The sequence below is a fragment of the Anas platyrhynchos genome, chromosome 11 (assembly GCF_047663525.1).
Source record: "Anas platyrhynchos isolate ZD024472 breed Pekin duck chromosome 11, IASCAAS_PekinDuck_T2T, whole genome shotgun sequence".
NCBI classification, from domain to species: domain Eukaryota; kingdom Metazoa; phylum Chordata; class Aves; order Anseriformes; family Anatidae; genus Anas; species Anas platyrhynchos.
In genome coordinates this window covers 6,327,868-6,355,239 of record NC_092597.1, presented here as the reverse complement: position 1 = coordinate 6,355,239, position 27,372 = coordinate 6,327,868, and the positions used below count along the sequence as shown (strand labels likewise).

The window sequence follows — 27,372 nt, the reverse complement described above, 5'->3', positions numbered from 1 at the left end:
TTCAGAGAGAAACTGCTATTGGGGCTTGCTACCACCAGAGACTAAACATGTATTTTATTGAATTATGACTTCTGCACTTAAATTTTAATATTTAGTTTTACTTTTGAGATTCTACTTAATCTCACTTATAGTGGAAGTCAGAATAAATCTCAAAGGAACTTCCATTCCTTTCAAATTCTGAAATTTATTTGCCCAAATTGTTATTACCCATGACTGCTAAAATATCACACTTTGTAGTGAAAGTATGTTAAAATCTTGGAAACATGCATATTGAAGTCAATGTTATTTTTCTAAAAACACTTTTTCCTCTTCCGGTATCATGATAAATCAATTCAGTCAGTATCCCAGGCACTCAAGAACCCCTGTTTTCATAAGCTAGTTCAACATGCACATTATCTGATTTCACAAATAATATCTAAATAGTCATTGAGATATTCAGATTTACCCGGTGTATTATAAGAACGGTATCATTGGCTTTTACTGGTCACAAACCATTCTATTGAGATACTTTTTCCTCCCATAAAATAATTAATTGTAGACAAATTATCATTCACATGTACAATTACTTGGCTCTGGTGAGGCCGCACCTCGAGTACTGTGTTCAGTTTTGGGCCCCTCGCTACAAGAAGGACATCGAGGTGCTTCAGCGAGTACAGAGAAGGGCAATGAAGCTGGCGAGGGGCCTGGAGAACAAGTCTTATGAGGAGAGTCTGAGGGAGCTGGACGTGTTCAGCCTGGAGAAGAGGAGGCTCAGGGGCGACCTTATCGCTCTCTACAGATACCTTAAAGGAGGCTGTAGTGAGGTGGGGGTTGGTCTGTTCTCCCACGTACCTGGTGACAGGACGAGGGGGAATGGGCTTAAGTTGCACCAGGGGATGTTTAGGTTGGATATTAGGAAGAACTTTACGGAAAGGGTTGTTAGGCTCAGGGTGGTGGAGTCGCCATCTCTGGAGGTCTTTAAAAGACATTTAGATTTAAAGCTTAGTGTTACGGTATAGTGGAGGACTTGCTAGTGTTAGGTCAGAGGTTGGACTAGGTGATCTTGGAGGTCCCTTCCAACCTAGATGATTCTGTGATTCTGTAACTACAATACTAGTTAAAAGAAAGATCCAAACAACTGACTAATGAACACTTTCAACACTTTCATGCTGTCAGAAGCAACTTACCACATCTCGAACAATTGGAAAAGATTTCTTTCTGCGCAGGTCTGGCATGCTATCAATTCCGTATAGCCCACAGCCAGCTCTGTAGGAGATGAAATGGTAAAGAAAATAAAATAAAAATCTGTGGCTTAGAAGCTTGCACTCTTTAGAACTGCTTACAATATCTGTGTTTACAGTTAACATAAAAATTAGCAGTCATCACAATCATCAGCTAAAGAATGTAAGCTTTCTGATTATTATGAAAAAATTAATGAGTGTTCTTGGTTTCCCTGTATGTTTTACCCTGGCATTCTTGCATTCTCTCAAAGCAGAGAAAAGTAGCAAAGTAGCTGAAACATTGCCTAATACCTCCTAACACTTTTTTTTTTTTTTTTTTTTTTTTTTTTTTTTTATCATGGATTTGAAAGGTGTAATGGTAGCTTTCCATCCAGAAGACTTGTAAATTTGTAGTTGAGATATCCTGTAAAATGTTGCTGTATATGTTGTTGTTTTATGTTTGGCATAAGAGTTATAATTCTAACTAGACACATAATCTGATCCTGCTATATCATTTTTCAAGATCCAACATTTTCCCTGCCAAAATCCTTTGGTTTGGTACTGTCTCAAATACCTTTTCAGTTGTTCTTTTATTTCTCTCTTTCTCAACACATAAACCAAGAAGTTTTGCAGCAAATATCTTCACATCTTCAAGTTCTCATTCTATTTATATACAGTTATGGATGGAAAGGAAATGTAACTGAAATTAGCGATAGAATTTTCACTTCCTTCAGAAAGGTCAGTACTTCATCCTAAATCTCTTCTCCTGTCTTGAGGATTAAAACCCTCCCAATAGTAGAGTTGACAAATTCTTTATTTATTCAACTCAAGACTGTGGCCAATGATTCCTGTTGGATATAATAGATGTTACAGTCCCACAGCTGCAGCTAAATAGAGTAGGAATTATGAATCAGAAATATTGGCTGCCAGAATTTAGAGCCTGACATAGTGATAAAAACTGAAATCAATGTTGGATTAGTATACTAGTATGATAGATTGTAAACTGTTCAGGGACAGAAATATTTGCTACTCTACTACTATTACCTTCAAACTGCATCAACAAAAGCTGACAGAACTCCTAAATTGGAAATCCAAATGACTTTAGTGGAGAAAAATACATTAATAGACGTTAGAAAGAAGAACACTAACTGTGGCTTGAGTAATCTCTGAATACAAACTTTTGGGAGACTAGAAGAGTATTCTAAGGAAATATCAGTTTATGCTATGCTTGCTTTTTTCTTAGAATTTCCAGCTTATCTGCTTTTGACCACTGTCAGGAAGAGCAGGATTCTGGGCTAGATGGACCTTTGGTCAGACGCTGCATTGTTGTTCTTTGTATGGTGTATTTGCTTGTTTGTTTTTAAGTCAAAATATACCATAAATTTTCACTCTCACATAGAATAAAATGGGTTTTTATTTGGTCCCAGTACTATTCCACAGGATTCTGGAAGAAATTGGCACAGCAATAGACTAGCAATATTTATTGATGTGCTTTACTTTCAACAGATAAAATTTAGCAGATTTGCTCCCTTGTAGTTTGCTTAATAGGAGCCTTGAAAAGTTCAGCTTCTGTAAATATTAACTGAACTGAACTGAAAGATTAGAGGAAAGACACTGAGAAGAAAAGTAAGATGACATCATTTAATATAAACTTTTGGGGATATTTGCTCACCTTCCATTCAATATTTCCAAAAATGTTAAGTTCTAATCAAACTTCATCTTTATTTTGTGTTTCCTCTGCACCACCCATTCCATGTACTACCACTTTGACAGTACAGCCTTACGACAGAACTTCTGGGAAAGCTGGCAGGATCAATGAATATCTATAATCTAATATAAGAGAGAATTGGGACTGTGGTGCCCAGAAAGACTCCACTCAGTTTACATACTGGTCATCCTGCTATTAACTCTTCTGTGTTTGGAGGTTTCTAGAACATGTATATGTTCTATGACATGTTATTATGGACAGATCCATATTCTGATCTGCAGAGGAATGCGGGTGCCTTCTTTTCAAATTCCTGTCTCGAAGAAATGTTATGCACAAGCACAGTTACACTGTAAAACAGTGATGAAATGAACAGAGCAAATCTACCATATCCACCAAATCTACATAGTGAACAAAATAGAAATAGAAATAAAAAATGCAAAAGGAGTTAAGAAGATATCCTTAATATTAAAGGGATTATTATTATTAATTATATATATATTTTTAAGACAACAAAGCTGGAATAAAAAATAAACTTATAAAACACAAAGTGTAAACAAATATTTGGGGCAAAACCAGTAAGTATCATGACATGGATATAATCTGTGCTGTGGATGTGAGAGATCAATTAGCATCAAGGGAATTGTTAACTGTCAAAACTAATACCAGAAAGTAATGAGTCAGAAAATACTGCTGCACTCTCCAGTCCCTGAGATTGTATTAGTCTGATGAAGCACTTGTCATAGCTGCCAAACACTAAAGCTCAAAAGTTAGATGTTACACGTTTGGCTCTGTTGACACACAGGTAAATTCCACAGAGGAAACAAATTCCTTTTCTCATATCCTGTAATAAACAAAGACTCTCTGAGCATTGTTTCACATGTGAATTTTTAAAGACCGAACCTTTTTAAAAGACTGGCAGATAACATTCATGATCATGTATACATTCACTTAATCCTTTTAGTCCAAAATACATAAGATGGTCCTCAATAAAAATTTCCTAATATTAACATTGAGACATGCAAGATCTGATCCCCACAAATCTACGGGCTTAACTCAAAAATCTATGGAGTCGAGAATCTTTCTCCACAAATTCAAATAGGATTGAGATTAAACACTATAAGCTCCATATATAGCTCTCCCAACACCATCAACCAGTTAGAATTCAAAGATCTTTCCTCTATGAGTATCAATAACTTAGTAATCTATTTCACGTGGTGCCAAACTCAGATGATGAAAATACATCTTTCAAATAAATTCTACATGTATTAAAGTGTCTCCATAAATTATATCATATCATAACATTAGTTTAAAACAAACAAACTAATTTCACAATCAAATCACAAAGCAACTAGTTTCACATAGCTGGTAAGAGACAGAATTATATTTCTTAGCAGAAGAACTTTTGGTCTTCTAAAGCATTTCTGTTCTTTAGCAAAATCTTGCTTGACAATGAATTTTTAAATTTTATCTTGCAAAGAAAATAATATATATAGTTTACACTTATAACATGGTTCCAAAATAAAGATGAACTGATGCTTCCATCCTTAAGTTGTATATTGTTACAAACAAACCGACCAACTAGCAGAGACTTGGTAATGGATTAAACTACCTGACCCTAAGCATGCCAATCAAGATCAAACCCTTTACATTACACTTATGTTCTGTGGGTAATGCTCTGATTACAGATGAGAGTTTCCTGTTATAGAGGCTAACTGATGTTTTTCCTAGGGATATGAGCTGCTATTAAGGTACTAATACATGATGTTTATATATGATCCATACTGATCAAAACAAATTAAAGATAAGTGCCACAAGGCACAAGACAACAGAAAGGTAGAGTTTTAGAGTTTTCTAGAGTTCTACCAAGTTAAGACTTGCCTACTACAGAATTATTATTATTATTTATATTTATTTTTAACTAAACTGAGACCTGGGGAATTCCTAGGTTCAAAATGTCACCCAAGAAATGGGAGAATAAAGAGCATGAATTCATTGCCAGTATTCTCCAGCAAGGGAGAATCCAGTCCTGGTAGGGTTTTCTAGAGAGAATTGGAACTGTCTTACACTTACATTTGGTGTCACAAAACATTTTAAGATAATTCAGATCATGCTGGTCTATACTTAAGTTATGAAGAAAAATTCTCTCCAGAGATAACTGGATACTTGAGTTGTCAATAAAATTTTAAAATAAGTCACATGAAAAAAAAAAACCAACACATTAGAATAGATGCTTTCCACTTAATCACAGCAGCAATACCCTATTTAGTCTGAGGCTGCCAGTGTTCATCAGGTCCGCACTGTCCAGAGAAGTGAAATTATTCTTTCTTCCTTATTACAGGTAAACATAGGATTTGAAAGCTATAATCAAAACATCTAAAGCAAACCCTTATGAAAACAATATCTTCCAATAAAACCTGATTTTTCTTCTAGACTGGCAATCTAGTTTAGTAATTCAGATGCAACTTCCAGTAGTAAAACATGCAATCATTTCTGCTGTGTAACTGGTAGGCAGCCTGCATGGGAAAGAGCATGATGTGTGTGTATGTATATACACATACCTTTTTTGGTACCTCAAATACATTTTCCTTTCAGACCATATTTTTACACAAAATAAACAAACACACACACACATACAAACCAGATCCTTTACTAAGCTATTCAAAACTCTGTATTTGGAAACTATGATTCTTGGCATGATATCCCCTACAGCCTGATAGACTTAATTGTCCAAAAGAAGATATGAGAATATGGAGAGAATGGAACTACACCACACATCTTGACTAGCATTTTGATTCACTTCATATTTACTAATTTGCTCTCAGAGACAGTAATTCTTGCTCATTTCCATTAATATTCATAAGCCATAAAAAAGTGATATGAAGCTGTGCTGTACTAAGCAGCATAGACAACATTCAGCTGAGACACAGAAATTCCCATTGCAAAAGCTGTATCTGTTGGTGGAGTGGAAATTCAGTGACGGTAAAAATGTAAACTTTAGGATTCAGCTTTCTTAAGTTTTCTTGCTAAGCAATATTTTTAGCAACATGGATAAATTTTCATAATTACAGTTATGAAATAGTAATTTCTAGAGTCACAAGATAAATATAGTTCCTTTTATTTATTTATTTATTTTTTAATTTTTTTATTTTTAAGAATCTCTGGCTTTGAAAACTATATTGTTAATCTTCACAACCTGTGGAGTTATATTTTGAAATATATTTCATTAATTATAGAGAGCAGGGAAGATTATTTTATTTTTTTGTCACTTTTTCCCAAAATAGTCCTTAATATTCAAATTCAAATTCCAGAGAAGAAACAAGCAAGCTGTTTTCTGTTAGTGCAAAGATATATAATGCCTTGATAGAGACACAAAAAACTGCAAGCCAACAAATGAATACTAACAAATTACTTTAGACATCTAGTACTTCTATAGTATTTTCCAAAGTCAGATTAAAAATAATGGCTGTTGTATTAAGGTAAAATTACAGATCAGCAGTTTGATTACTTACGTAATGTAGACCAATGAAAGCAAAATGGCTAGCACTGTTTACAGACCAAAATAACAAAATATATTGCTATTCATTTTCATGAAATACTTTGGCCTTTAATGTTTGGATATAAAATCTTAGCTAGCTCTGCTATATTCTTAAACAAAAACATATATTTCTATTATAAAACAAAACCATACAATTAAGGGGGGGGAAAATCTCATCATTTGAATTACTGTTTGTAACATAAATTTTTACTACATAACTGAACAGGGGAAAAAAAGAGAAATTTGAGAGGATAAATATCATCTATCGTCATCACAAAAAAATGTAAAAATGTGATGTTACTCAGGACACCTTTCACTTTGATTTTTAAGATAGACTGACAACACAATGCTCTACTTCACAGACTCCTAGGTTGAACAAAACAGAGAATGTAATAAGAAATTTAAATGGTTTAAATCAGTTTCTTTGGTAATTTTTGTATCTGTCTATCTTGATGGATTGCCTCGAGGGAATCAAACACCCACCTTTGAGTAAATGCTAGCTAGCCAGTAAAAGCTATGCTGAAGACAAACAAAAGGGTAATGTTTAAAAGAAAGCCTATTAAAAGCTATAACAAGTAAAGTTATTGCTAGGAACGTAATATTTAGTGCCTGCATAAAACCCCAAAATATTTCAGCTATTTGGAAGAAAATACAATGTCAGTAAACAGAAGATATAGATAATGTGTGAATCTGGTGCTGCATCCGTGTGGAAGTAGAGCTTCATTCTCACTTATGCATCTGCAAATGCATCTATAAAAGGCAGAATCCCTGTTTTTTCTTATTCTTTTTTTTTTTTCTTGTATTATTATTAATATTTCCTGTATGTACATGAGAGTTCCTAAAAGGAACCGAAAGAGTAACCATAAAGAGTTGCTCACATCTGGAAGCCACTTAAATTACATATTTACAGTATTACCCATCAGTGCTTTCTTCTTATATACTGTACATAATTCTAATGATATTTTAAATAATGTTCATTAAACTAATCACTGCATCATGAAGAATACTAATGCCCATATAAGAAGTGGTTGTAATGCCTGGTAATGACCTTATCCTTTAGCGATATGGTACCCCAAAATTATTTTATAATCCAGAGCAACCATGGTATTATAAGTAACTCTTAACTGTCAAGCAATCAAAAAATAAAACAAACAAACAAACATAAACAAACTAACAACCCGATATCCAGTTCTCTTTCTTTCTCCAATTTTCTCTTTCATACCCTTGCAGTCAGTTCTGATTCTATTCCGAAAAAAGAGTTTGTCTTTATCAAAATAAATAAATAAATAAATAAATAAATAAATAAATAAATAAATAAATGGTCTCTTTTTCTAAAATATAAAGAAGCCATGAACAACAAATTTTCCTGTTCATGGACATTGTTTTCTACATTAATTGTAGATAATTGCTCATAGGCTGGAATTAGATAAAAAAAGGCAACTGGAGACATGTATCCACTTGGAGATAGTGGAGAAGATCCACTTTCTGACCTTTTTCCCTCTGTCCACTCCTCAGTTTTAGAGAACTGGAATACTAGTTGAGAGTTCTGACACAGCACGCATTTACTAGTCATTCTTAAAAAAATTACAGGTCATTGTACATTACTAATAAAAAATTGCAATTTCATGAAAGAAATCTTATTTAACAATAACTCTTTGATCAAAAATATATGTATATATATTATTGTTCCATCTCTAGGCAGACAAAATCTGGGAAGAATTGAAAACACTCTTTTATGTCTAAGACTAAGCTTATTTCTGTGTAAGACTGAATTTATTTTGAGATCCAAATAATGATAAAAATGAAGAGGTTTTTCTCTCTCTCTTTTAAATTACTCAATATTGAATTTACAATTTAGATTCAAGGATATATTATTTTCTTGAAGTGGTTAGGATTATAGAATATTTGAGATTAAAAGAACTTGTTTTATAGAATAATTAATCTTATGAAGTTAAATGTGATAAATAAAAAATCTAGGCATCTTTAATAAATCATATTATAATAATTATATAATAACAAATAGAAATTATATTGTAATATCATTATATTACATAGATATATCTATATCTATAACAAAAATTATACTTTATTATAAAACTATAACAATATATTATGTAAAATATTGGGTTATAATTATATAATAAATATTCATAATAAAATATAATATAATTCATAATTATTTAATAAATATAATGCTGTTCTGATCTTGAAATTGCAATGAATTTTTCAGAAATTTAACGTGGGGGTGAGGAAGGGAAGTGTGTCATCAATGCGTATTATAACCACAAAATGTAACCAGAGGTTTCTGTAATAGCTTAAAAGCAGTAGCATGGAAGTTAATGAAAAAAATGAGATGGCTATTCTTTAAGGTATCTGAAGACCCACAAATCCACACTTTGGTAGAGTTCTATAATTTTTGCTGGAGTGGAAAACCATAATTGGAAATATAAAATATAATATAAATATAATATATATAACATATATAATATACAATATACAATGTATAATATAAATACAAAATATATAAAATATTCATTTTGTATGAATGCTGGGAGAAAATATCAGCATTATAAAAGAGATTAAAAGACTAGATTTACAGCTTCTCCTGGGTCCTTGGTATATTAAAATGCCACCAAAGAAATACCTAGCACTTCCTCTGAAAATTAAAGTTGAATTAAAGGAGTCTTTATATGAGCTAAAAATATCACATTTGGAAATGAAAGAAATGAGCTAAATAAGAGAAAAACTGCTCTCCTGGCCAATTCAGAAAGCTGTCAAGAAGGTGTAGGGGTACATTTAGATATACTGAAATATTTTATCTCAAATTATTATATTATTAAATATAATTAAATATAAATATATTAATATATATTTATATAAGTATATAAATAGTAATAAAATTAATATAAATATATTAAATATAAATATTAATATTAAATATTATTCTCTCAAAATATACTGAATATATTCTCTCAAATTTTGGCAGACTAGTCTCAAATAAGTATGAATATTAATTTCATGACAAATTTGAAATTATGTTTGTTAATTAGGTTTCTAGAATAAAAATATGAATTAATGACATGCCGGAATATACCGCCCAGCTGCTCTGATTCTGGCTAAGGCAGCGGAAAATATTTTACAAAGACAGGTTTGAGCCTCCCTCTTTCTTTGTCTGATCACATATCTGTTGACTGTTTCAGCTAACAGGTCTCTGCGGCCATCTCAGATTTTGGGAAAAAAAAATAAAAAAAATGCTTGTAAAGAGGTTCTGACTTCATTTCCTTCTGTCCTTTCTAGTCACATAACAGTGAGGTGATGCTGGCCGACTAAAAAGACTTTATGCAAGCTTTGGGCAATGCAGCCTCAAAGTACCAACCTTTCAACTTTTAAATCTTATCCTTTAGTTCTTCCATATTTTGGAAAAAAATAAACCAAAACCTTCACAACTAATGTTATTTGCTAAGTCCCCCCAGAATACATGTTGTTAAAATAAACAAACAGGAAAACAGCAAATGTATCTTTTAAAAATATATTTTCCGATATTCTTGACCTTAACACCAGAGCTGATCTGTAGTACTACTAATGAAGACAAAGTATGTACAGCATTGCAAAAATTATCCAGAAGAAAGCTCTGATCTCAGTATCTACAAAAGAAAAATATGAACACTTCTCAAAATTAACACTTGCTTAGCAGAACTGCTGCAATACTACAAAATGAAGGAATCATTCTGAATTTCTTCTACTATCTTGCAGTTTATGTGAATGATTTAATTAGTATCAGCAAGACCATAATGATAAAAGACCAAGAAGAAAAAGAAACAATAATAATAATAATTTACATAAAGCTTATGAGAATGTATATGTTGAAGGTAGTAAGTTCTAACAAGAAAAATTCATTTGCAAAAACAAAATGAAGAACTTGTTAGAATTTGATCTTTGAACATATGTATCTCTGTGGCTGTCATTGTCATAGGATCATAGCTTTCAATTCTAACAAGTATATAAACATCCTGGACCATTAAGAGATACAATCAATTAAGAGCAGTACTGAAATGAAACGTAAGTGACATCCTAATGAAGGTGATGAGACTAATGAGACTACAACTTATCAAAAAAAAAACAACAACCAAACAACCAAACAAAAAGCACTCAAAATCTTACTTCCTTTCTTCATCCTGATATTTATGTAGCTGTGAACTTTCAGCACGTTATGTCACTGGACCATGGCCAATCAGCTTTACTACTTTTCCACCTCTGATCAATTAATTATTTCTACAGATGTAAGGTCATAGATAAAAACTACACAGGAATACATAACCGATAGTTTCTAACTGTGAAATGTGTTCATCTGATTCCTGTCAATATGGAACAATGCTAGGGCCACATGATATGATGAAATGTGAGCTTCTGTCTTACATACCCTTGTATAACCACAAGTCTAAGAAAAACAGAGTGGTTAATGTATATAGTTCTTGTATCTTGCAAAGGAATGGTCCAGCAATTCGTGTCAATAGGGGATTTGAAGGGTTAACATTGAGGCCTGGGGCTAGGGGATAAGAGAACAAATAGGTTTCAGAGTAACCACTAACTATTATGACTGTTGCATGGGACACTATGCAAGTCTCTGATATCTGGCTGAGAGATTAAGGAGAAGGGGAAAGCTGAGGGACGACTAAAAGACAAAGCTTGCATGGGATGCTGTGCAAGTCTCTGACATCCGGCCAAGATGGACAAAGGAGAAGGACAAGGAAAAAGCCTGGGAGGAAGACAACGAGCCTTCAGCACGAGAGACCCCCAGAGGGACCACTGGAGACTGATATACACGTGCCAGTGGGAGGGTTTGGATTCCGGGAACTAATTATAACAACCCTGCCTTTTCTAGAAGTAGTAATGAATATGTATTAGCCTAGGTGCATAAAAACCAGCTGCCTGACGTAATTTGTGTGCATCTTGTTGGAGCAGAGGTTCCCAGCGCACCCAGCGCTGTTTGCTTATCTCTATTTGTTTAATAAATTGTAAACTTTGATTGGAATCCTATTTGGGACTCAGTCATTTATTACATAACCTACATGTTTGGGTCTGGTAGTGTTCAAATTAAACTTCTTCAATGAAAGTGAAGACAATTAATTTTTACACCATATGTTGTGTTAGAAAGTCTCTCATAGAACAACCAAATTAACTCTCCAATAAGGAGAGTTAATTTGAAAAATGCAGAAAAGATTTGGAATTTGGGAGGTTGTGACTTCCTTATGGGTGTTTGTAAAAACAAGAGCACAACTCACCTGAGAGTTAAGAGGAAGGGTGAAATGGAAGCAGAAAAACCAGCAACAGATAACATATTTGAAAAGAGACAAACAGGAACAAAAACTTGAAATGAGGAGGAAAAATTTAACTTGATTTGACAGTGGCTAGTACACAGGCAAAAAGAGCCTTGAATCTCTCAGAACAAATCTAGGCACATTTTTCTTGATCTGTAAAGAATGTCTAGTGTACATTTATTTTTAAAAGTACAATTCATCTAACTCTTTTAATGCACCAAGCACATATTGAAATAAAATATTACATATATATATTTTTCACAGAATATTCATAAATTGCTTTTTGGCTACATGAAAATCCTCAGTGGCATCCCTCTGTTTGTATTCATAAAGGTTCTCATTACATGAGAAAAAAATAGTCATCCCTTTTGTAAAATTGTTGAGTGGGCAAGGAACTTACCCAGAATATTGGAGAGGTTATTTTAGTCCTAAAAAATACCAAGGCTTTCCAAGCAGTATTCTAATCCCATAAACTCGGGAGATAATGTGTTTCTCCTATACCTCCTCTGGATGTTCCTGCACCATTCTATAAGAAGTGGAAAGGGATGCATAGACAGCTTTTTTTTTTTTTTTTTTAAATATATTTTCACATAGTTATTGTTTACAGGTTTCAGCTTTTCAATTCTTTTCTTCCCCCCTTACTCTCAAGAACATAAAGATTAAGGTAGATCCAAAATGCAGCTTCCAGACACATCTATAAATCTCATGATACAAATAAAACCATACAAATTGCATGATACAAATAAAATCACATTTTATTTTATGTGAAAGGTAAATGTACATACTGAGACAGGGATTCTCAGGGCTCTGTTACTCAGGAGCAGTTTCGTTAGTGGTGAGTAAAATACATCATGTGTATAAAGGATTCTTATGCTAGACCAAGCTACTTCTGACAAGCAATGGTTTTAAAAATTACTCTCTTTTCTTATTCTGCTCTATAACAAAGCAAACAAACAAACAAAACAAACAAACAACAACAACAAAAGATTAAAATTGAGGTCCTTACTGGACTCCTTTTATTGATCACTAAGGATTAGCATATAGCAAACAAAATATGTCAAATTCAAGAATGAATAATAGTCTTTTCCTGGGAGAAAAATTTATGTATGAATTAAGAATGCTGATGATAAGAAAGAAAGAAACAGATGACACGGCCTTTGAAGGAACAACAAGAATGACAATGTGGCACAATCAACACTGGTGGGTACAGAGGAAAAAGTAAGGAGAATTTATTATGACATGAGTGGTGTAATTTATGTTCAGTCATTAATTTGCCATAACTCATATCTGTCTCTTTAAGTAGCTTATTGGTCTCCCTAATCTGTACTTTCTTCTCCCTCAGCAAGTCTTGTCATTATGATTTTCAAATTCAGTTTAACAGAAAACTCTATATCTGCTTTCTTTTCCATGTATTTGCACATTGAAAATATTTGCTTAAAAGTAACAAATAATCAAGAAATTTGTATAGAGCTATTAAAACAAACAAACAAACAAACAAACAGAAATATTACTAAAACTCAGTTTGTCATCTGCAAAATATCAAAATACATGAAACATTTTGGTTTTAAATGATCACCATCATGTCCTTTGAAAACATACAAGCAGTACTGTAGCTATCAAGAAGTGTGTCTATTCTAACAGCTGGTTCTGCAACTCTACAACTCTTACAATTGCTTAAATATGGCAATGTCAGAGAATCGCACATGCATACTTCACAACTAATACTTTTAAGAGATTAAAGAAGCTAACCAGAATTTAGGGAAGTGCAATTTTGAAAGGAAAACAATCTCTCCCTTGTGCAATGAATCAACAATGAGATGAGTGATATAAGAATGAATATACAATGACAATACTTGTCTGTTCTTTGCCCAGCATCCAATCATTGTATAGTGAAGACCAAAGTAAAAAGTTGAGGCATTAAGGACTTTTTATGCCTCTAACAGCTTTAGTTCCTAGTGTAGAAAAGACAATTGCTTCCTTCATAGCTGTTAATTGTCAGAATGTATGTTAATTTAGATTATACCATGTTTATACTAATTTCACTACAATAACTTCTTTGACTTTAGCAGCTATGAGACATAATGTTATTATAAACAAAGACTAATTTTTATCTCTTTTATGTATTTAATGAAACTCTACTGCCTACCAAGGAAAGTAAGTGACTTTCACCTCAAACATCCCAAAGGGCTAAGTCCTTTGCTGAACCATTCCAGAATGTCACTTCTTTATTTTCACCATTAAAAATATTTGCTTGATTTCCTTGATCATACCTTGTACAAAGTACATAAAATGCCTGATCAGGAAATGGGAAGGCAGCCGTGCAAACTACCAGCATGTTATACTGAAAAATTCATTTTGCTGTTTGAAAAAATTAAATCCCAGCTGATATAGACAACAAAAAAAAAAAAAGGGAGAAAAAAAAAACAAAAATGAATACAATACAGAAGCAAGTATATTGCCCATTATTTCTAGAAGCATCACCAAAAACAAATATGCTAACTCCAAAATGGTTGCTTCTAGTCTTTAACCATCTTGAAATCAGAATAACACATTAATGTCTTTGCTGAAACAAGTGAGGTTCCAAGTACCGTCCTGTGAACTGGATTGATGCTTGAAGCCAGGCTAGAATTAGCCATTGGCTTGAATGACACACACAAAAACAACAACAACAAAAAAGAAACACAAAAAATTGGGGAACAAAGTATTATCTGAATGTACTCTCTCCCTTTGATAATTCTGATGCAATACATACACTGTAGAGAAATAAGACCAGCTGTGGAAAAAGCTACTAGTTTTGGTCTAGTGTCTACTTGTCTACTACTTCTCCACTACATCATGTGGACCCTGGATCATCATTAATTGTTCTCATTGTATTCTTGATGTAATTAATATTAATATCTTCTCCATTGCTTTTTATTTATTTTACTGGCCATCATTTTATTGAAGCAGAGATACTTCAGAATTCATTCTTTCTGTACTTTTGAAAAGTACATGGAGAATGGCTGAGTATTTCACCATGCATATGAATCTAGGGTGCTACTCCTTCACTCTGAGTAGGCATTGGTTGTGAACTAAAACCTCAAGAGAACAACCTGGAAGAATGATATTTAATCCTGAAGCTTTTCTTTAGTGTATATCCACCCAACACTATAGCGACAAGTTTAAATTTACCAACCACAGTCCAAGTTCTCCAAAATTTAAAAATACCTTAAAACCATAGTTTCAAATTTGTTTACTCTTTAGTTAAATAAGGGTGAGAAACTACAGGAAATTTATCACAGAAAATAAGTGGTCTAAGATAATGTCCCATAAAAGTCATAAATAGGCAGAAGGCAGAACTTCTCCCTCCCTCCGCCCCCCCCCCCAAAAAAAAAAAAACAGACAAAAAACCACACCACTACACATCTTAAATATTGCATAACGGCAGAAGAACCCCTCTGATACAAGTCTGCAATATAGCATGATTTATTGCTGAAAGTATCCACCTCTTGTTGTTACATAACGCTGAATGTTATACTACATTAAAGGCTTGATTCTTAGCTTATAAGATGTATGACTACTCTTATGTGTATCTATACATATTTACATACACAAAATGGTGAAGTAATACATTTTTGTATATGCACAAATATATTCATATAAATACAATTATAGTTTTGTTAGAGAATAAACCGTTGGGAAAATACATTTCCACTAATGACCATGTATGCATGCTGAAAATGCATATTTAAATCTTATTCTTGAAAAACCACCTTTAGTACTGTTTCTTCTGTCATTACTGTAACAGCCATGTCTTTGGGGATGTGAACTAGAAATTCGCTTATGCACAAATTTGCCATATAGGAACAACTTGTATGCTTCTAATAACGTTTAGGAGTAAATATTCAAAGGTTGTTGGCTATAAAGCGGAAGTAAAGACCAATACATGTATACTGATCTGGAACACAATATTAAATTTCTTTTTGAAAAGTGGGGAACTATATACATTTACATTTGTTTTCTACAAACAAACTGGGAATTGCTGTTTTGACAGTAAAATGTTGATCTTTATCTGCAGTCTTTGGAACGCTGAACTCTATGGCCATAGGCAATCATCTGATATAACCTGTACATTAAATTCGCTGCTTCTCTTCCCACCTCCAGTAAAAGCAACCCAATGATGTCCAGATGCAGAAATGAATTTGGATGCACACAGGTTATTACTTAAAGCAAGAGAAAAACTACTGGATAGCTTCAGCTAGTTTAAGAAATTCACAGTTCCTGTGGTTGAAATGCAGAATGCCACAAACTATTTTGTGAATTTCTGAAGTTACTCCACATTGCAATCTATTTGGATTTGTCAGAGAATGCAAGCAAAATAAATGTTCTACCACTAAGAACATGTCACTGAAGAAAAGGAGTAATCATCTATATGCAGCTCCATCTGTGCACCATTAGAAAATTTCAGAACGAATTAGGCCACATGGTAAAATGACCAGTCTTGGATGTAACCACCATCAGACAAGCAGTGAATTAACACAGAACAAGTCTCCAGAAAGAGTAAAGGAGTAGCACCCTGGATTCATATACAAGGTGAAAAAATCCACTGATCTCTATGTACTTTTCAGAAGTACTGAAAGAATGAATTCTGAAGTATCTCAGCTTCAATAAAATGATGGCCAATAAAATAAATAAAAAAGCAAAGGAAAACATTATTTCACACTGGCATGGAAAGAACGGTAAAAACTGAGCTTTTGCCTTTTAACAGGGAAGTAGAATGTGATTCCCCAGGCAAAATGTACTTGGGCTTTGCCTTTTCTCTCTCTGCTTTCTTATTTCATGCAGACAGGTGAAGACCATAGCAGAGAATGAAGAGATATAATCCATGCCTTGAACTTGAGATGTTTTGGTGCATGTAAGTTGGGTTCAGAGTGCTGTATCTATGAGAGAGATGGGAGAGTAAAGGCAGAAAAGAGGTAACATTTATAATTAGATAAAGCAAGATATCAAAGGTTTTGAGGGAAGTCCTACGAGGAGCGGCTGAGGGAGCTGGACTTGTTCAGCCTGGAGAAAAGGAGGCTCAGGGGCGACCTTATTGCTCTCTACAGGTACCTTAAAGGAGGCTGTAGTGAGGTGGGGGTTGGTCTATTCTCCCACGTGCCTGGTGATAAGACGAGGGGGAATGGGCTTAAGTTGCACCAGGGGAGTTTTAGGTTGGATGTTAGGAAGAACTTCTTTGCTGAAAGGGTTGTTAGGCACTGGAACAGGCTGCCCAGGGAGGTGGTGGAGTCACCGTCCCTGGAGGTCTTTAAAAGACGTTTAGATGTAGAGCTTAGGGATATGGTTTAGTGGAGGACTGTTAGTGTTAGGTCAGAGGTTGGACTCGATGATCTTGAGGTCTCTTCCAACCTAGAAATTCTGTGATTCTGTGAAAGAGTCTTCCCTTTCTTCAAATACCTTTGGTATAGAGTGAGTGAGAAGATGAAAAGGGAGTCATAGATAAGGCTGCAGCCAGCTATGCTGGCAAAGAAGAGACTGAGGGATGCCATCATTTGGGATTAGTATCTGAATGCAGGAATAGACTGGAAAGCATAATTAAAACGGAGCCACAACAATCTTTGAGATGTCAGGGTTCTTCAGCTGAATGAAAAGTTAAATGAAAATTGTATCATTGTTTTCAGGGGTCCTGGTGAAACAGACTCTTACAAAGAGAGTAGGGGCCCACTCTAAACAGTGTCAGTAAAAGAAGTAAGGTTTAATCTAAAAACATGAGCTAGTATTGAATTACTGTCAGTCATTTGATGCAGTGCTATGCACTTGTTACAGGATGTCTGTAAATGGGATTGACTTACTCTATCCTCAGAGGTTTCATAATTTCAACTTTTTCACCTATGAATGTAACAGATGGCATAAAAAGAGCAATTTCTGTCTGAAAAATCCTTGTCAGTAGCAAAAAGGTATCCTTATATGCAAGATGGATTTCTGTCCTTTCATCTGCTTTTCACATGTGCTGCACACTGAAAAATATGAATTCTATACACTCATACAATGCTTTTCTAAGTCCTATGCTTATTTAATCCAGGCAACTGTAAATGTTTGACTATGGAAAGTAGTGCATACAGCAAAATCATATGATCATAGAGCTTTCTGCAGGTGTGGAAATCAACATTTCATTTTCAGAACCTACCGTGACAGAGTCTGCTTACAAAATGCTATTCCTAAACTACACAGTAACTAGACATTAAACTGCTTCTTTAAAGCAATCAAGAGCATGAAAACTCTTTTTGCAAGGAACAAGAATGAGCTAATGAGTAAATGAGCTAATTCTTATTAAGCTTACTCATGTAGGGGGACAATCAGTAAAAGACAATAGAGAAACTAGAAGTGAATTATACAACAAAAAAATGTAAAATGAAAAACCAAATGAAACTGACAATTTTCTCTTCTATTTTGGTTATATTAAGAAACAAGTCTCTAACTTAAGCAGTGAAAGCCTGACCGAATGTAATGATCAAACTGGGTCATTAAAATGAATAGAAGAAATCTCCAAGACAGTTCTGGACTAGCTTTTTTTCCCTGTTTTCTTTTTTTTTTTTTTTTCTACAGAAAACCAATCTGAGAGAAAATCATTTCTTCTTATTCTTGGATTACAGCATTGAATGTAACAAAAAATTCTGCACTGAACAGCACCTATAAAAGTACCAAAGAGTGTTGATTTCTATACTTTATTTCATTAATTTCAACTGCTTTTGATGGCAAATATTCTTTTCTTACTAGTTCTGAAAACTTCCATGATCTACACACCAAATATCTTAAAAATAATTGTGGAAAGGTATGAGCAACATTTTTTAAATTTATTTTTTAGATGAAAACTATTTTTGTTACTACTACTCACTAATGATTATGAGTATTTTTTCTTAGTTATTCTACAGCTTATTCTACAGTAGTAAAGATGTAAGATTCCTGCTTCTCACTGGTGATGTACATTATTATTTGTGGCGCTTCATGTCCTAAATTCACTAATCAGTGGCCTATAAGTAAAAGTGAATTGACATGGCATAGCACAAATGAAAAGAAGGATATATCTTCTTCCGAAGATGTGATGAAGATAAGATTTTGTAACAAATATTAGAAACTGCCTCTGTGATGTCTCCTAGTTCTGATGTACATTAATTTTTTTCAGCAAAGAAGTCACCAAATACACATTTTCATAATTAGCTGTCACAATTGTGATGTCTTATGAAAGCTATGCAAGACTCTATTACAAGAATTATATGAATAACAACTTAGTGAGTTTTAGTAAATGTTTTTGTTGCTAACGTATTGCTGAATAAATCTTTAAATCAGTAATCTAATCAAGAGAAAGAAAATTGCTTCAGATGATGCTAGTTTCTTTTTGCTGAACAATATAATTTGAATACAAAGTTTTACATTTAGAAGTCAGGAATAAAATTTTACAGCACTTGTACTATTCTATTTTTGAAATGTAGAGATATAAGAGGATAAAGAATAGTATAGTACTCAGAAAATCCCACTGAGGCAGGAGCAGTAGTTTTAGCATAATGATATATAGTGTTGGTCAATATATGAAGCAAAAGTTGCTATAATTTTAGTTTCAAGAGTTTAGTTTCCAACCTTATGAGAAAACTGCAACTGAGCAAAGTTAAAACAATCCATCTGTGTGGTTTGCAAGCCAAGAGACTATACCATAATATACTATAATTTTATCTTAATGTCAAAAGCTAGCTAATAAAACAAGTCAGCAATTATCTCTCACAATATTTAATTGGTGGGGGGGAGGTTCATTTAACAACTAATCCTGCATAATGTCACCTATGCCATTCGCATGTTTTTACAGGCTGGAAAAAGTAAAAATACAACAGTTTGAGGTATGACAAACTATACAGAAACTACCTAAGCCACTAAGGAACTGGATAGTGCTCCTAAACTTGTCCAAGATTGCCTAGCAATAACTACAAATGTTATCATAACTATAGTTCCCACAACTTGTGAACAATAAGCCAATAAAGTACTGGGGGCTGGTGGGGTTGGGGGAGGTATTTGAAAGCCATAGGAATCAAAGTGGATAAACTTCACAGTATCTCGATTTGTCTCTGTAACAAAAAATCCCTACAGCTAACAGTGATTATAATAGCACACCAAGAAGATAATATACCTTTTAAATAGTTATATAAATGACAGAAGTTTTACCAACAGTTTTTACTTTTTTTCCTCCTTCCAAATTAAATAATAAAAGGGTTTTCAAAATAGGAAGGAGATATATTCTTCAAAGGAAGGAATCCCTAAAAACTTGATGCAAGATCTTTTGGAGACAATCAAAGTGTGTGAGTTTCAGCCACATTCATTCCCTTTCAGAAAACGGAAGATCTTTTTCCTCTTGGCATTTTAGATTTCAAATATTTGACTGATATTGTTACATTAATACCCATTTACTAAAATGAAAACATAAAATCCAACTGCAGCTCCAAGTGTAATTTAATTTGCATGTAAAGATGTAAAAACTTTTGTCCTCCTGTAGACTTGTGGAACTCAACTGTTTCATTAATTTCTTTTGGTTTTTAATGACTTAAAAAAGCCTCTCATTTTTCTTATAAGAACAAACCTTAGAAAAACATTACGGAACTAATTTGCAGATATAAATAAAAAAATTCACAGTCATATTAGTACTTACCCACTAAATGCCTGGATTGCATAAAACTTGGAAGCATCCAAAGAACTTCCACTTACTATCTGAGCCTTTGAAGGGAAAAAAAAAAAAGAAAAAAAGAAGAAAAAAAGAAAAAGTACAGTTACTTAGTTGTAAGTCTTGGACAAAGTTTAACTGCATCAAACATGTAACACCTAATATGAAAAATGCTTAGAAGGGTCAGCTCCAGGCCAAAGCTATTGTAACCATTGCTTTGGAATACATTTTAGTAGCATTCGGTGAAAACCAGGGGAAGAATGCATGGGAAGGTATAAGATATTGCTTCCCAAATATTGTAGCCCTTTAAGTCTTGTGTTTTATGCAATGTAGATGACCAAAAAAAAAAGGTATAATGTTTGACAGTAGCAGACCCCTGTGCTCGCAGTCATGATCCTGTTTATAAATGCAACACACTCAAAGGAGAACAAAAGAGTGAAAAGCTGGAAAAAATCATGCAAATTTCACAACCGAAATGAAGGAACAAAAGAGGTCAAATCACAAACAAACAACAACAAAATGCACAATGTATTTGTGACAATACATAATTTTAAACCTTTTCATCCACAGAACTGCTATCTGAAAGAGAATTGGGAAGAAGGGGAATATAGGTTAGACAAAACAACTTCTGAGAAAATACCTTAAGCTGTGAAAAAATGTTACTTTTTAAATCTGCTAATGCAGAAACAAAATGAGGAGCAGAAGCCAATTAACCCCTGGTGCTTAAGTGTTTCATAGTAGCAGGATCACTGTCTTTACTTTTTAAAAAAGTGCACAGATGTTTTCAGTAGGTAAAAATCCATGATACTTATGCAAGACTGTATGGACACCACATAATTTATATATTCTATCCCATCTCCACAGCATTATTTATTAATTTATTATGATTTTTTTCAATATCAATAACAAAATACTGGTGAAGTGTTCAAAAATAATGCTCCATTTTCAAAAAGGAGAATTTCTCCTAAAGGCTAAAATAAAGCAAAACAAAAACTTCCTGAATTCTAACTATTCTGCTCTAACAAAACTACTCATGCAATGACAGAAAATACCCTCAAAAAGTCAGTACCTACTATATAAGAATTACAATTATGCAAGTTTTATATATGATATATATCATCATAAATTGTTTAATACAACTTGTGGTTCATTCACATTTACTATCAGACCAAAAATATTTTCTGACAGGAAAATATAGCCTTATTTTATTGTCTTGCCAATTTTAAAATACAAGTAAATTAATAATTGTTTTTATGTACACTACAGCATCAATAAAACTTTCTTCTGTTTGGATACTTTATAGTAGAGTGCATATAAAACTTCATTGTTTTAATTGTCACCTTACTGATCTTCTCTTTTTTTCCTCTCCAAACAGAGTACACAGTTCCTACAGGTCCTCTTTACAGTTCAGATCTTTTGAGATGTTTAGATCCTCCACATTATATATATATATACATATATCATAATCATTTTTGGGTGTTAAACACGTGGCATCTTTTATATTTTAAACAAGCTAATTGCAAGAAAATATCACATTAATATATATATGTAAGAAAAACAAAAACAAAACTATATCAACAAATTTAAAAGAGTATACCCTGTAGTATTGACAATCAAGTAGAATCAAAGGACATTGCTGTGCTATAAGCATTGGCTATTGTTGTGCCACTAATTTTAGAGCCTACTTATGTAATCAAAGATAGTACATGCACAAGAACAGGTGGGATAGAACCTGGAGATGAGTTGTTTGAAACATGTTTTTACCAGTTAGATTATATCTGATTTTGTATTATTCAACAAAGTAAGAGTGGATCAGGGTACTAGGTATTGGCAACATGGCCAAATCAAACTTGAACCTACAGAAAATCCAGCTATGCAGCGGACACTCCTCTTTGTGAGTCTACATAAATTGCCCTTTTCTTATTTTTGTCTACAAATCTTTTCTTTAAAATATGCTGTGAACAATCCATTTAGAAACAGTGTGCCTAAAAGAATGAACTAAGGTTTATTGTCCCAAAGAGTTATGAGTTATACAGAGTACTAAACTAAAACTATTACTAGTAGCAAAATCTTCCATGATTGAGTAAAAATAGAATAAGTACATCTCTGCGCAATAAAAATATCTGCTTGCCATGAATCCATTCCTTCTGCAGTTTTCTCCTGAATATAAATGGGGACACTGTATTGTTTCTTAATTTTATTTTTTAGATTTTTTTTTTTTTTCTGTTGGGATGTAAACTATCTTAGCATTTTCTTGCTTCAAGTATCAGTATCAGATGTGATTAACTACTCTTTCTCCATGAGCTTATAGAGAACAGTTTAACAAACCATTGTCAACTTGATTTGGATGGCCGATAGATCCCACTCTCCAAAACTACTATAGTTTTTCATAAGCACGGTGAGAGCACAGTCTGGAATAAGTAGATGACTGTAAGCCTAGCTAGCCATGGAAGCAAAAGGGGATACGCAGTTATGGGATATGCTAAAGGAAATATGAAGAATAGTTAAAAATGAAGTGCTAGAACAAATCTGGACAGGTGAAAGAGAAGAAAGGAAAGATAGGATACACCAACAGGGCATTAAACTGGGGGACCAGCTACTGAAGTAATTCTTAAGCTCATAAAGGGTAGAGTTCAAAAAGTGAAGAGAAATTTGGGGATGAAGGGAAGTTTTAAGCAGGAAAGCACTTGGAAGACATAAAGTTTTACCATTATCTGTTCATGCAACCTGTAACTTCTGCCTAGAATGTCTAACTGTAACTAAATATTCATATTTAAAAACTCACAATAAATCTCAGTATTATGTATGTGAAAGGGAATTTTTAAATATTATACAGTTATCAGACATTTTGTTACCAGATGACTAAGGAATCACATGAATTATATGCTTAATTCAGTTGTTTTTTGTTCAGAAATTTATATTAAAAATAAAAAAATGTTGAGACTTGCATTCCACATTAAATGGAATTTTGTATTTTGGAACATGAGATGGACATAAGAAATTTTCTTTACCTCTCCTGGGTTTCAGCCAGCTTCATCTAAATCCACTACACTTCATTTACTGGAACCTAATTTTGCTTTTTCCTAAAACTAGGAAGGAGAGTGACAATCAACAATTAGAAAGGGAAACAAGGCACTGCATTTTTGTTTTAACTTGTTTTATCTTTGCACTTGGTACTTAGAAAAAAATTGTTTTTCATTTTAAACACATTCCTATTTCCTTTCTCAATAGAAATTGTATAAAGCAGACAACTGGCACATATTTCCCCAAAACATACATACATATATATATATATATATATATAATTTTTTGTTTTGTAAGAAATGACTACATCTTCAGAGACAAAATTAGTCTAAAAACGTCAGCATTTATTACTTTTTCTAAACACACTTTGAATGAAATAATCTGAACTAAGGAAGTATTCTTTGTGTGTCTGAGAGCACCAGATTGGGAAATTGTACAGTCACCAAGCAATTCACTTTGGTAGTCATTGGGCTGCCAGAATAGACAGCAACATTTTTTGATGTAGATAAGAAGTGAATTGTGATTACGTAAGAGACTACTGAACGTACTTTCATATCAGGGATTTAAGAGTAGACATCTCTGATTATACTGCTGAAAGACAATGATTTACTTAAAAGAACTTATATTCATATAACTCATTTTTGCAATTCATCCATTCTGTGGTGAACAAGAAATGTAAAAAAAATAAATAGTTGTGAATGTACTAAGAATACTGTTATCACTGATTCAGTTAGCTAACGTTTTTGGATGCTTCTGATTTTATTTTATTTTTTTTTTCAAATAGCTTGTCTCTTCTTAGATTATATTTTATGTGAAAAATCACTATATTCCCAAATAACAGTATAACCTGCTTGTTGTACCTCTGTACCATATTCAATTTTAGATAATTGGAAGGTGCTCTGCCAGTTTTATAGGGAAAATACATGGAGTGATATTGCGCCATAATTGTTACTATTTCAGCCTGATGCACTCAATATACATACATACTCAATATACCTGGACGACAAGAGTAGGATGGTCATCTAGCTACTTACTATTGAAAACTATACTTACAAACGTCAAACACAACAGGCAAAAGAAAAATCCTTTTACACTTCTGTTGGTCAGTCTGACAGTTTCAGACTCAATAATAATTAACTAGGTAAATAAGGCAAAAAGAGAAAAGCTGTTTTAACTTAGCTATGCTTACTGTAGTGGTACAATGCTCCTGCTGTCCATTTAAGTTTATCTAATTATAACAAGTTAATTAATTAATTAATGCAAAGAAGGAGAAAAGATGAAACATCACTAACTAAAGTAGGGAATACATGATAGTTAGTTATATCACATTTCTTCAAATAAGGTCATTTTCTATGCAGTATTCCTAACAGCTGTTGATAGAACACAAATGCATTTAAGGAAGGAGAGGACAACCTTAAGGAATATTTAGCAAAATGTATTTTCAAGTGTTCTTGCTTAGCTAGAATATTTTTACAGCTCTCTACCAATCTTTACCACTTAATCTCTAACTCTCCTTTCTGTCTCTACACTTTCCTTTTTCTATCTATACCACTCCATAAGCTTCCCACAAGCAGACACAAAGTTCTGAGTAAACAAGAAATTCAAAATAATCATAAGGTAAAATTATTAGTCTTTAAGGTCCCTGTTAATAAAAAGTTCCAGACATTGAAAGGCTGTATAACTTTCAACACACCCACTAAATCCTGGCTTCTGTTAAAAAATGTATCCACTGCATTAAGTTAGACCCTGGATGGGGATTAACCACCCCAGATTTGCTTTCTTTCAGTCCCCTCAAATAAGACCACAAGTGATTTTCCATCCATATATCAGCTTACCTGCTTTGAAGAAGGCTAAATAAAACTTCCAACAGGTGTTTGTGTTGCATAATTACTACTCAATCTTAGTCTGAAAACTAACAGATCTTGAAAAATCTGAACTTTACACTGTTACCAACTGTTTTCAAATTAACATGTGGTCTGTTTTTTCTGATTCTAAGCGTTATGTCACCACCTTTAATTTATCATAATTAACACTGGAATTCTTCATACAACGTAATTAGATTCTGTACCTAAAATTCATAAAAGAAATTTCTAAATGATGCTGAAATGACTTCTTCCAACATGAAAGATAAAGTAGGCAAGGAAGATATAGAAGTGAATTGTAGAATGATTTGGGTTGAAAGGGACCTTAAAGATCTAGTTCCAAGACACCTGATATGCACTGGGACACCTTTCACTAGATCAGGTTGCTCAAACTCCCATCCAACCTGACCTTGAACACTTCCTCAATAGGGCATCCACAACTTTTCTAGGAAACATTCCAGTATCTAACCACATTCATAATAAAGACTTTTTTCCTTATATCTGATCTAAATTTACTTTTTTTGTTGTTGTTGTTGTTTTTTTTTGATACCATTAGAAAATCAGCTAGACAATAGCCTCATTGGTAACCTTTAGAAATATTTATACAAAAGAGGTTTAGAAGACATTTTTTTTTTCCATCAGTCACAGTGACCCTTCAAGCCTTTTGTCATTATTATATTTTTAGCATTTTTCTGAACAGCAGAACATCATCATAATTCAATTTCTTTCATGACTGCAAAAATTTAGTTCACCCTCCTCCCAATAGTACAAAAACTGGATTAAGGTAATAAAAAATCTAAACTATTCAGAATGATTATGAAGCTATTGTGAATACATAACCCTAAATTTCTACTCTTGTAAGTATGCATAATTGTATAACACCAAATCGGAAGAAGACAAAGTTCATTATTCTCTCAAAGTACAATTTTAATCTTTAATTCTACAAAACTCTTCCAAGAATGTCAAACTGACTGATAATTACATCATTCCTGAAAGGAAATCCTTTAGACATAATACTTGCTGGAATTAGATAAAAAATACAACTGTTCAATAGAAATAGCATGTGTAAAAGCAGCCAGTCAGTAGTGAATAGTCTAAGCTGGACAATTCTAATTAGTATGCAATTGCTGAGAAAGGGAAAAAAAAAAAAAAAGAAAACCAAGTCCAAACAAAAGCACTTTAGATTGTCCAAAATAACAACACAAATTAAGACAAGCAAAAATAATAAATGCTGTACCCAGTAGCTGATATTATCCATATAGAACAGAATATTACAGTATATAGATGCCTAGATAATGTTATGTTGCTGAAGCGTATTCCTGGAAGAGATACTATATAATGCCTGAAAGACAATATTAAAGCTAAAACATCATAAGAGATGAGCGCTTGTTTGACAAAGAGAATGTCAAACTTGAATAAACCTTGGTTGACAGGAGAAATGGAAGAATTGCTGCTAGCGCTTTACTAGCAGTGATGTAGAAAAATTACTAGTGGATACACAGAGAACCAAAAGAACCAAAGCAGGAGGTCAGCTTGGTGGAGATAAAAGCTGCAACTGTCTTTACTAACAAACTGGTTGGCAAATCTGAAAGAAGAAGACATGATTTAAAAACATCTCTGGTGTTTAGAAATTGAGTCCCATTAAACTTATAATAGTTCTTGTTTTCTGTTATCTTCCAACAGCTACTAGATACATCTACCTGCTTCTTAAATTTACCTCTGAAAGACTAAATCATTGGTATGATGTTAACTTTTCTAAATTTTTGGTGGTCTCAAACTAAAATCCACTTAAAGACTGGGCTTTCTTGACACTCTCGTACTTGTCACAGTGATGTTAGAGTAAAATGCAGAGTGCATTTTAAGCACACTATTCCAAATCCAAAACCCAGGGGAATGGTAAAACAAACATTATCTATAAAGGATTTCACTGAGATGCGCAGCTTGTTTTGCAGTAGCAGCATAGACAGAGGTGACGGTAGGTCAGGGCAGGAAAAATATATGGCTTCCTGGGAAACAGATCGCTGGCATCTTGGTCAACAAAGA

At 33.3% G+C, this 27,372-nt stretch overlaps 1 protein-coding gene across 1 annotated transcript in view; it reads right to left on the bottom strand.

The window, feature by feature from the left end:
- The window catches only part of UNC13C (unc-13 homolog C), a 167,936-nt gene that overhangs the window by 118,061 nt on the left and 22,503 nt on the right, over nt 1-27,372 (bottom strand). Inside the window, exons 3-5 of the mRNA XM_072043348.1 lie at nt 21,000-21,022; nt 20,432-20,496; nt 1,167-1,245 (exon numbers count right to left, since the gene is read on the bottom strand). Coding sequence (XP_071899449.1) covers nt 1,167-1,245; nt 20,432-20,496; nt 21,000-21,022 — 167 coding nt within the window. The remainder of the gene's footprint in view (nt 1-1,166; nt 1,246-20,431; nt 20,497-20,999; nt 21,023-27,372) is intronic.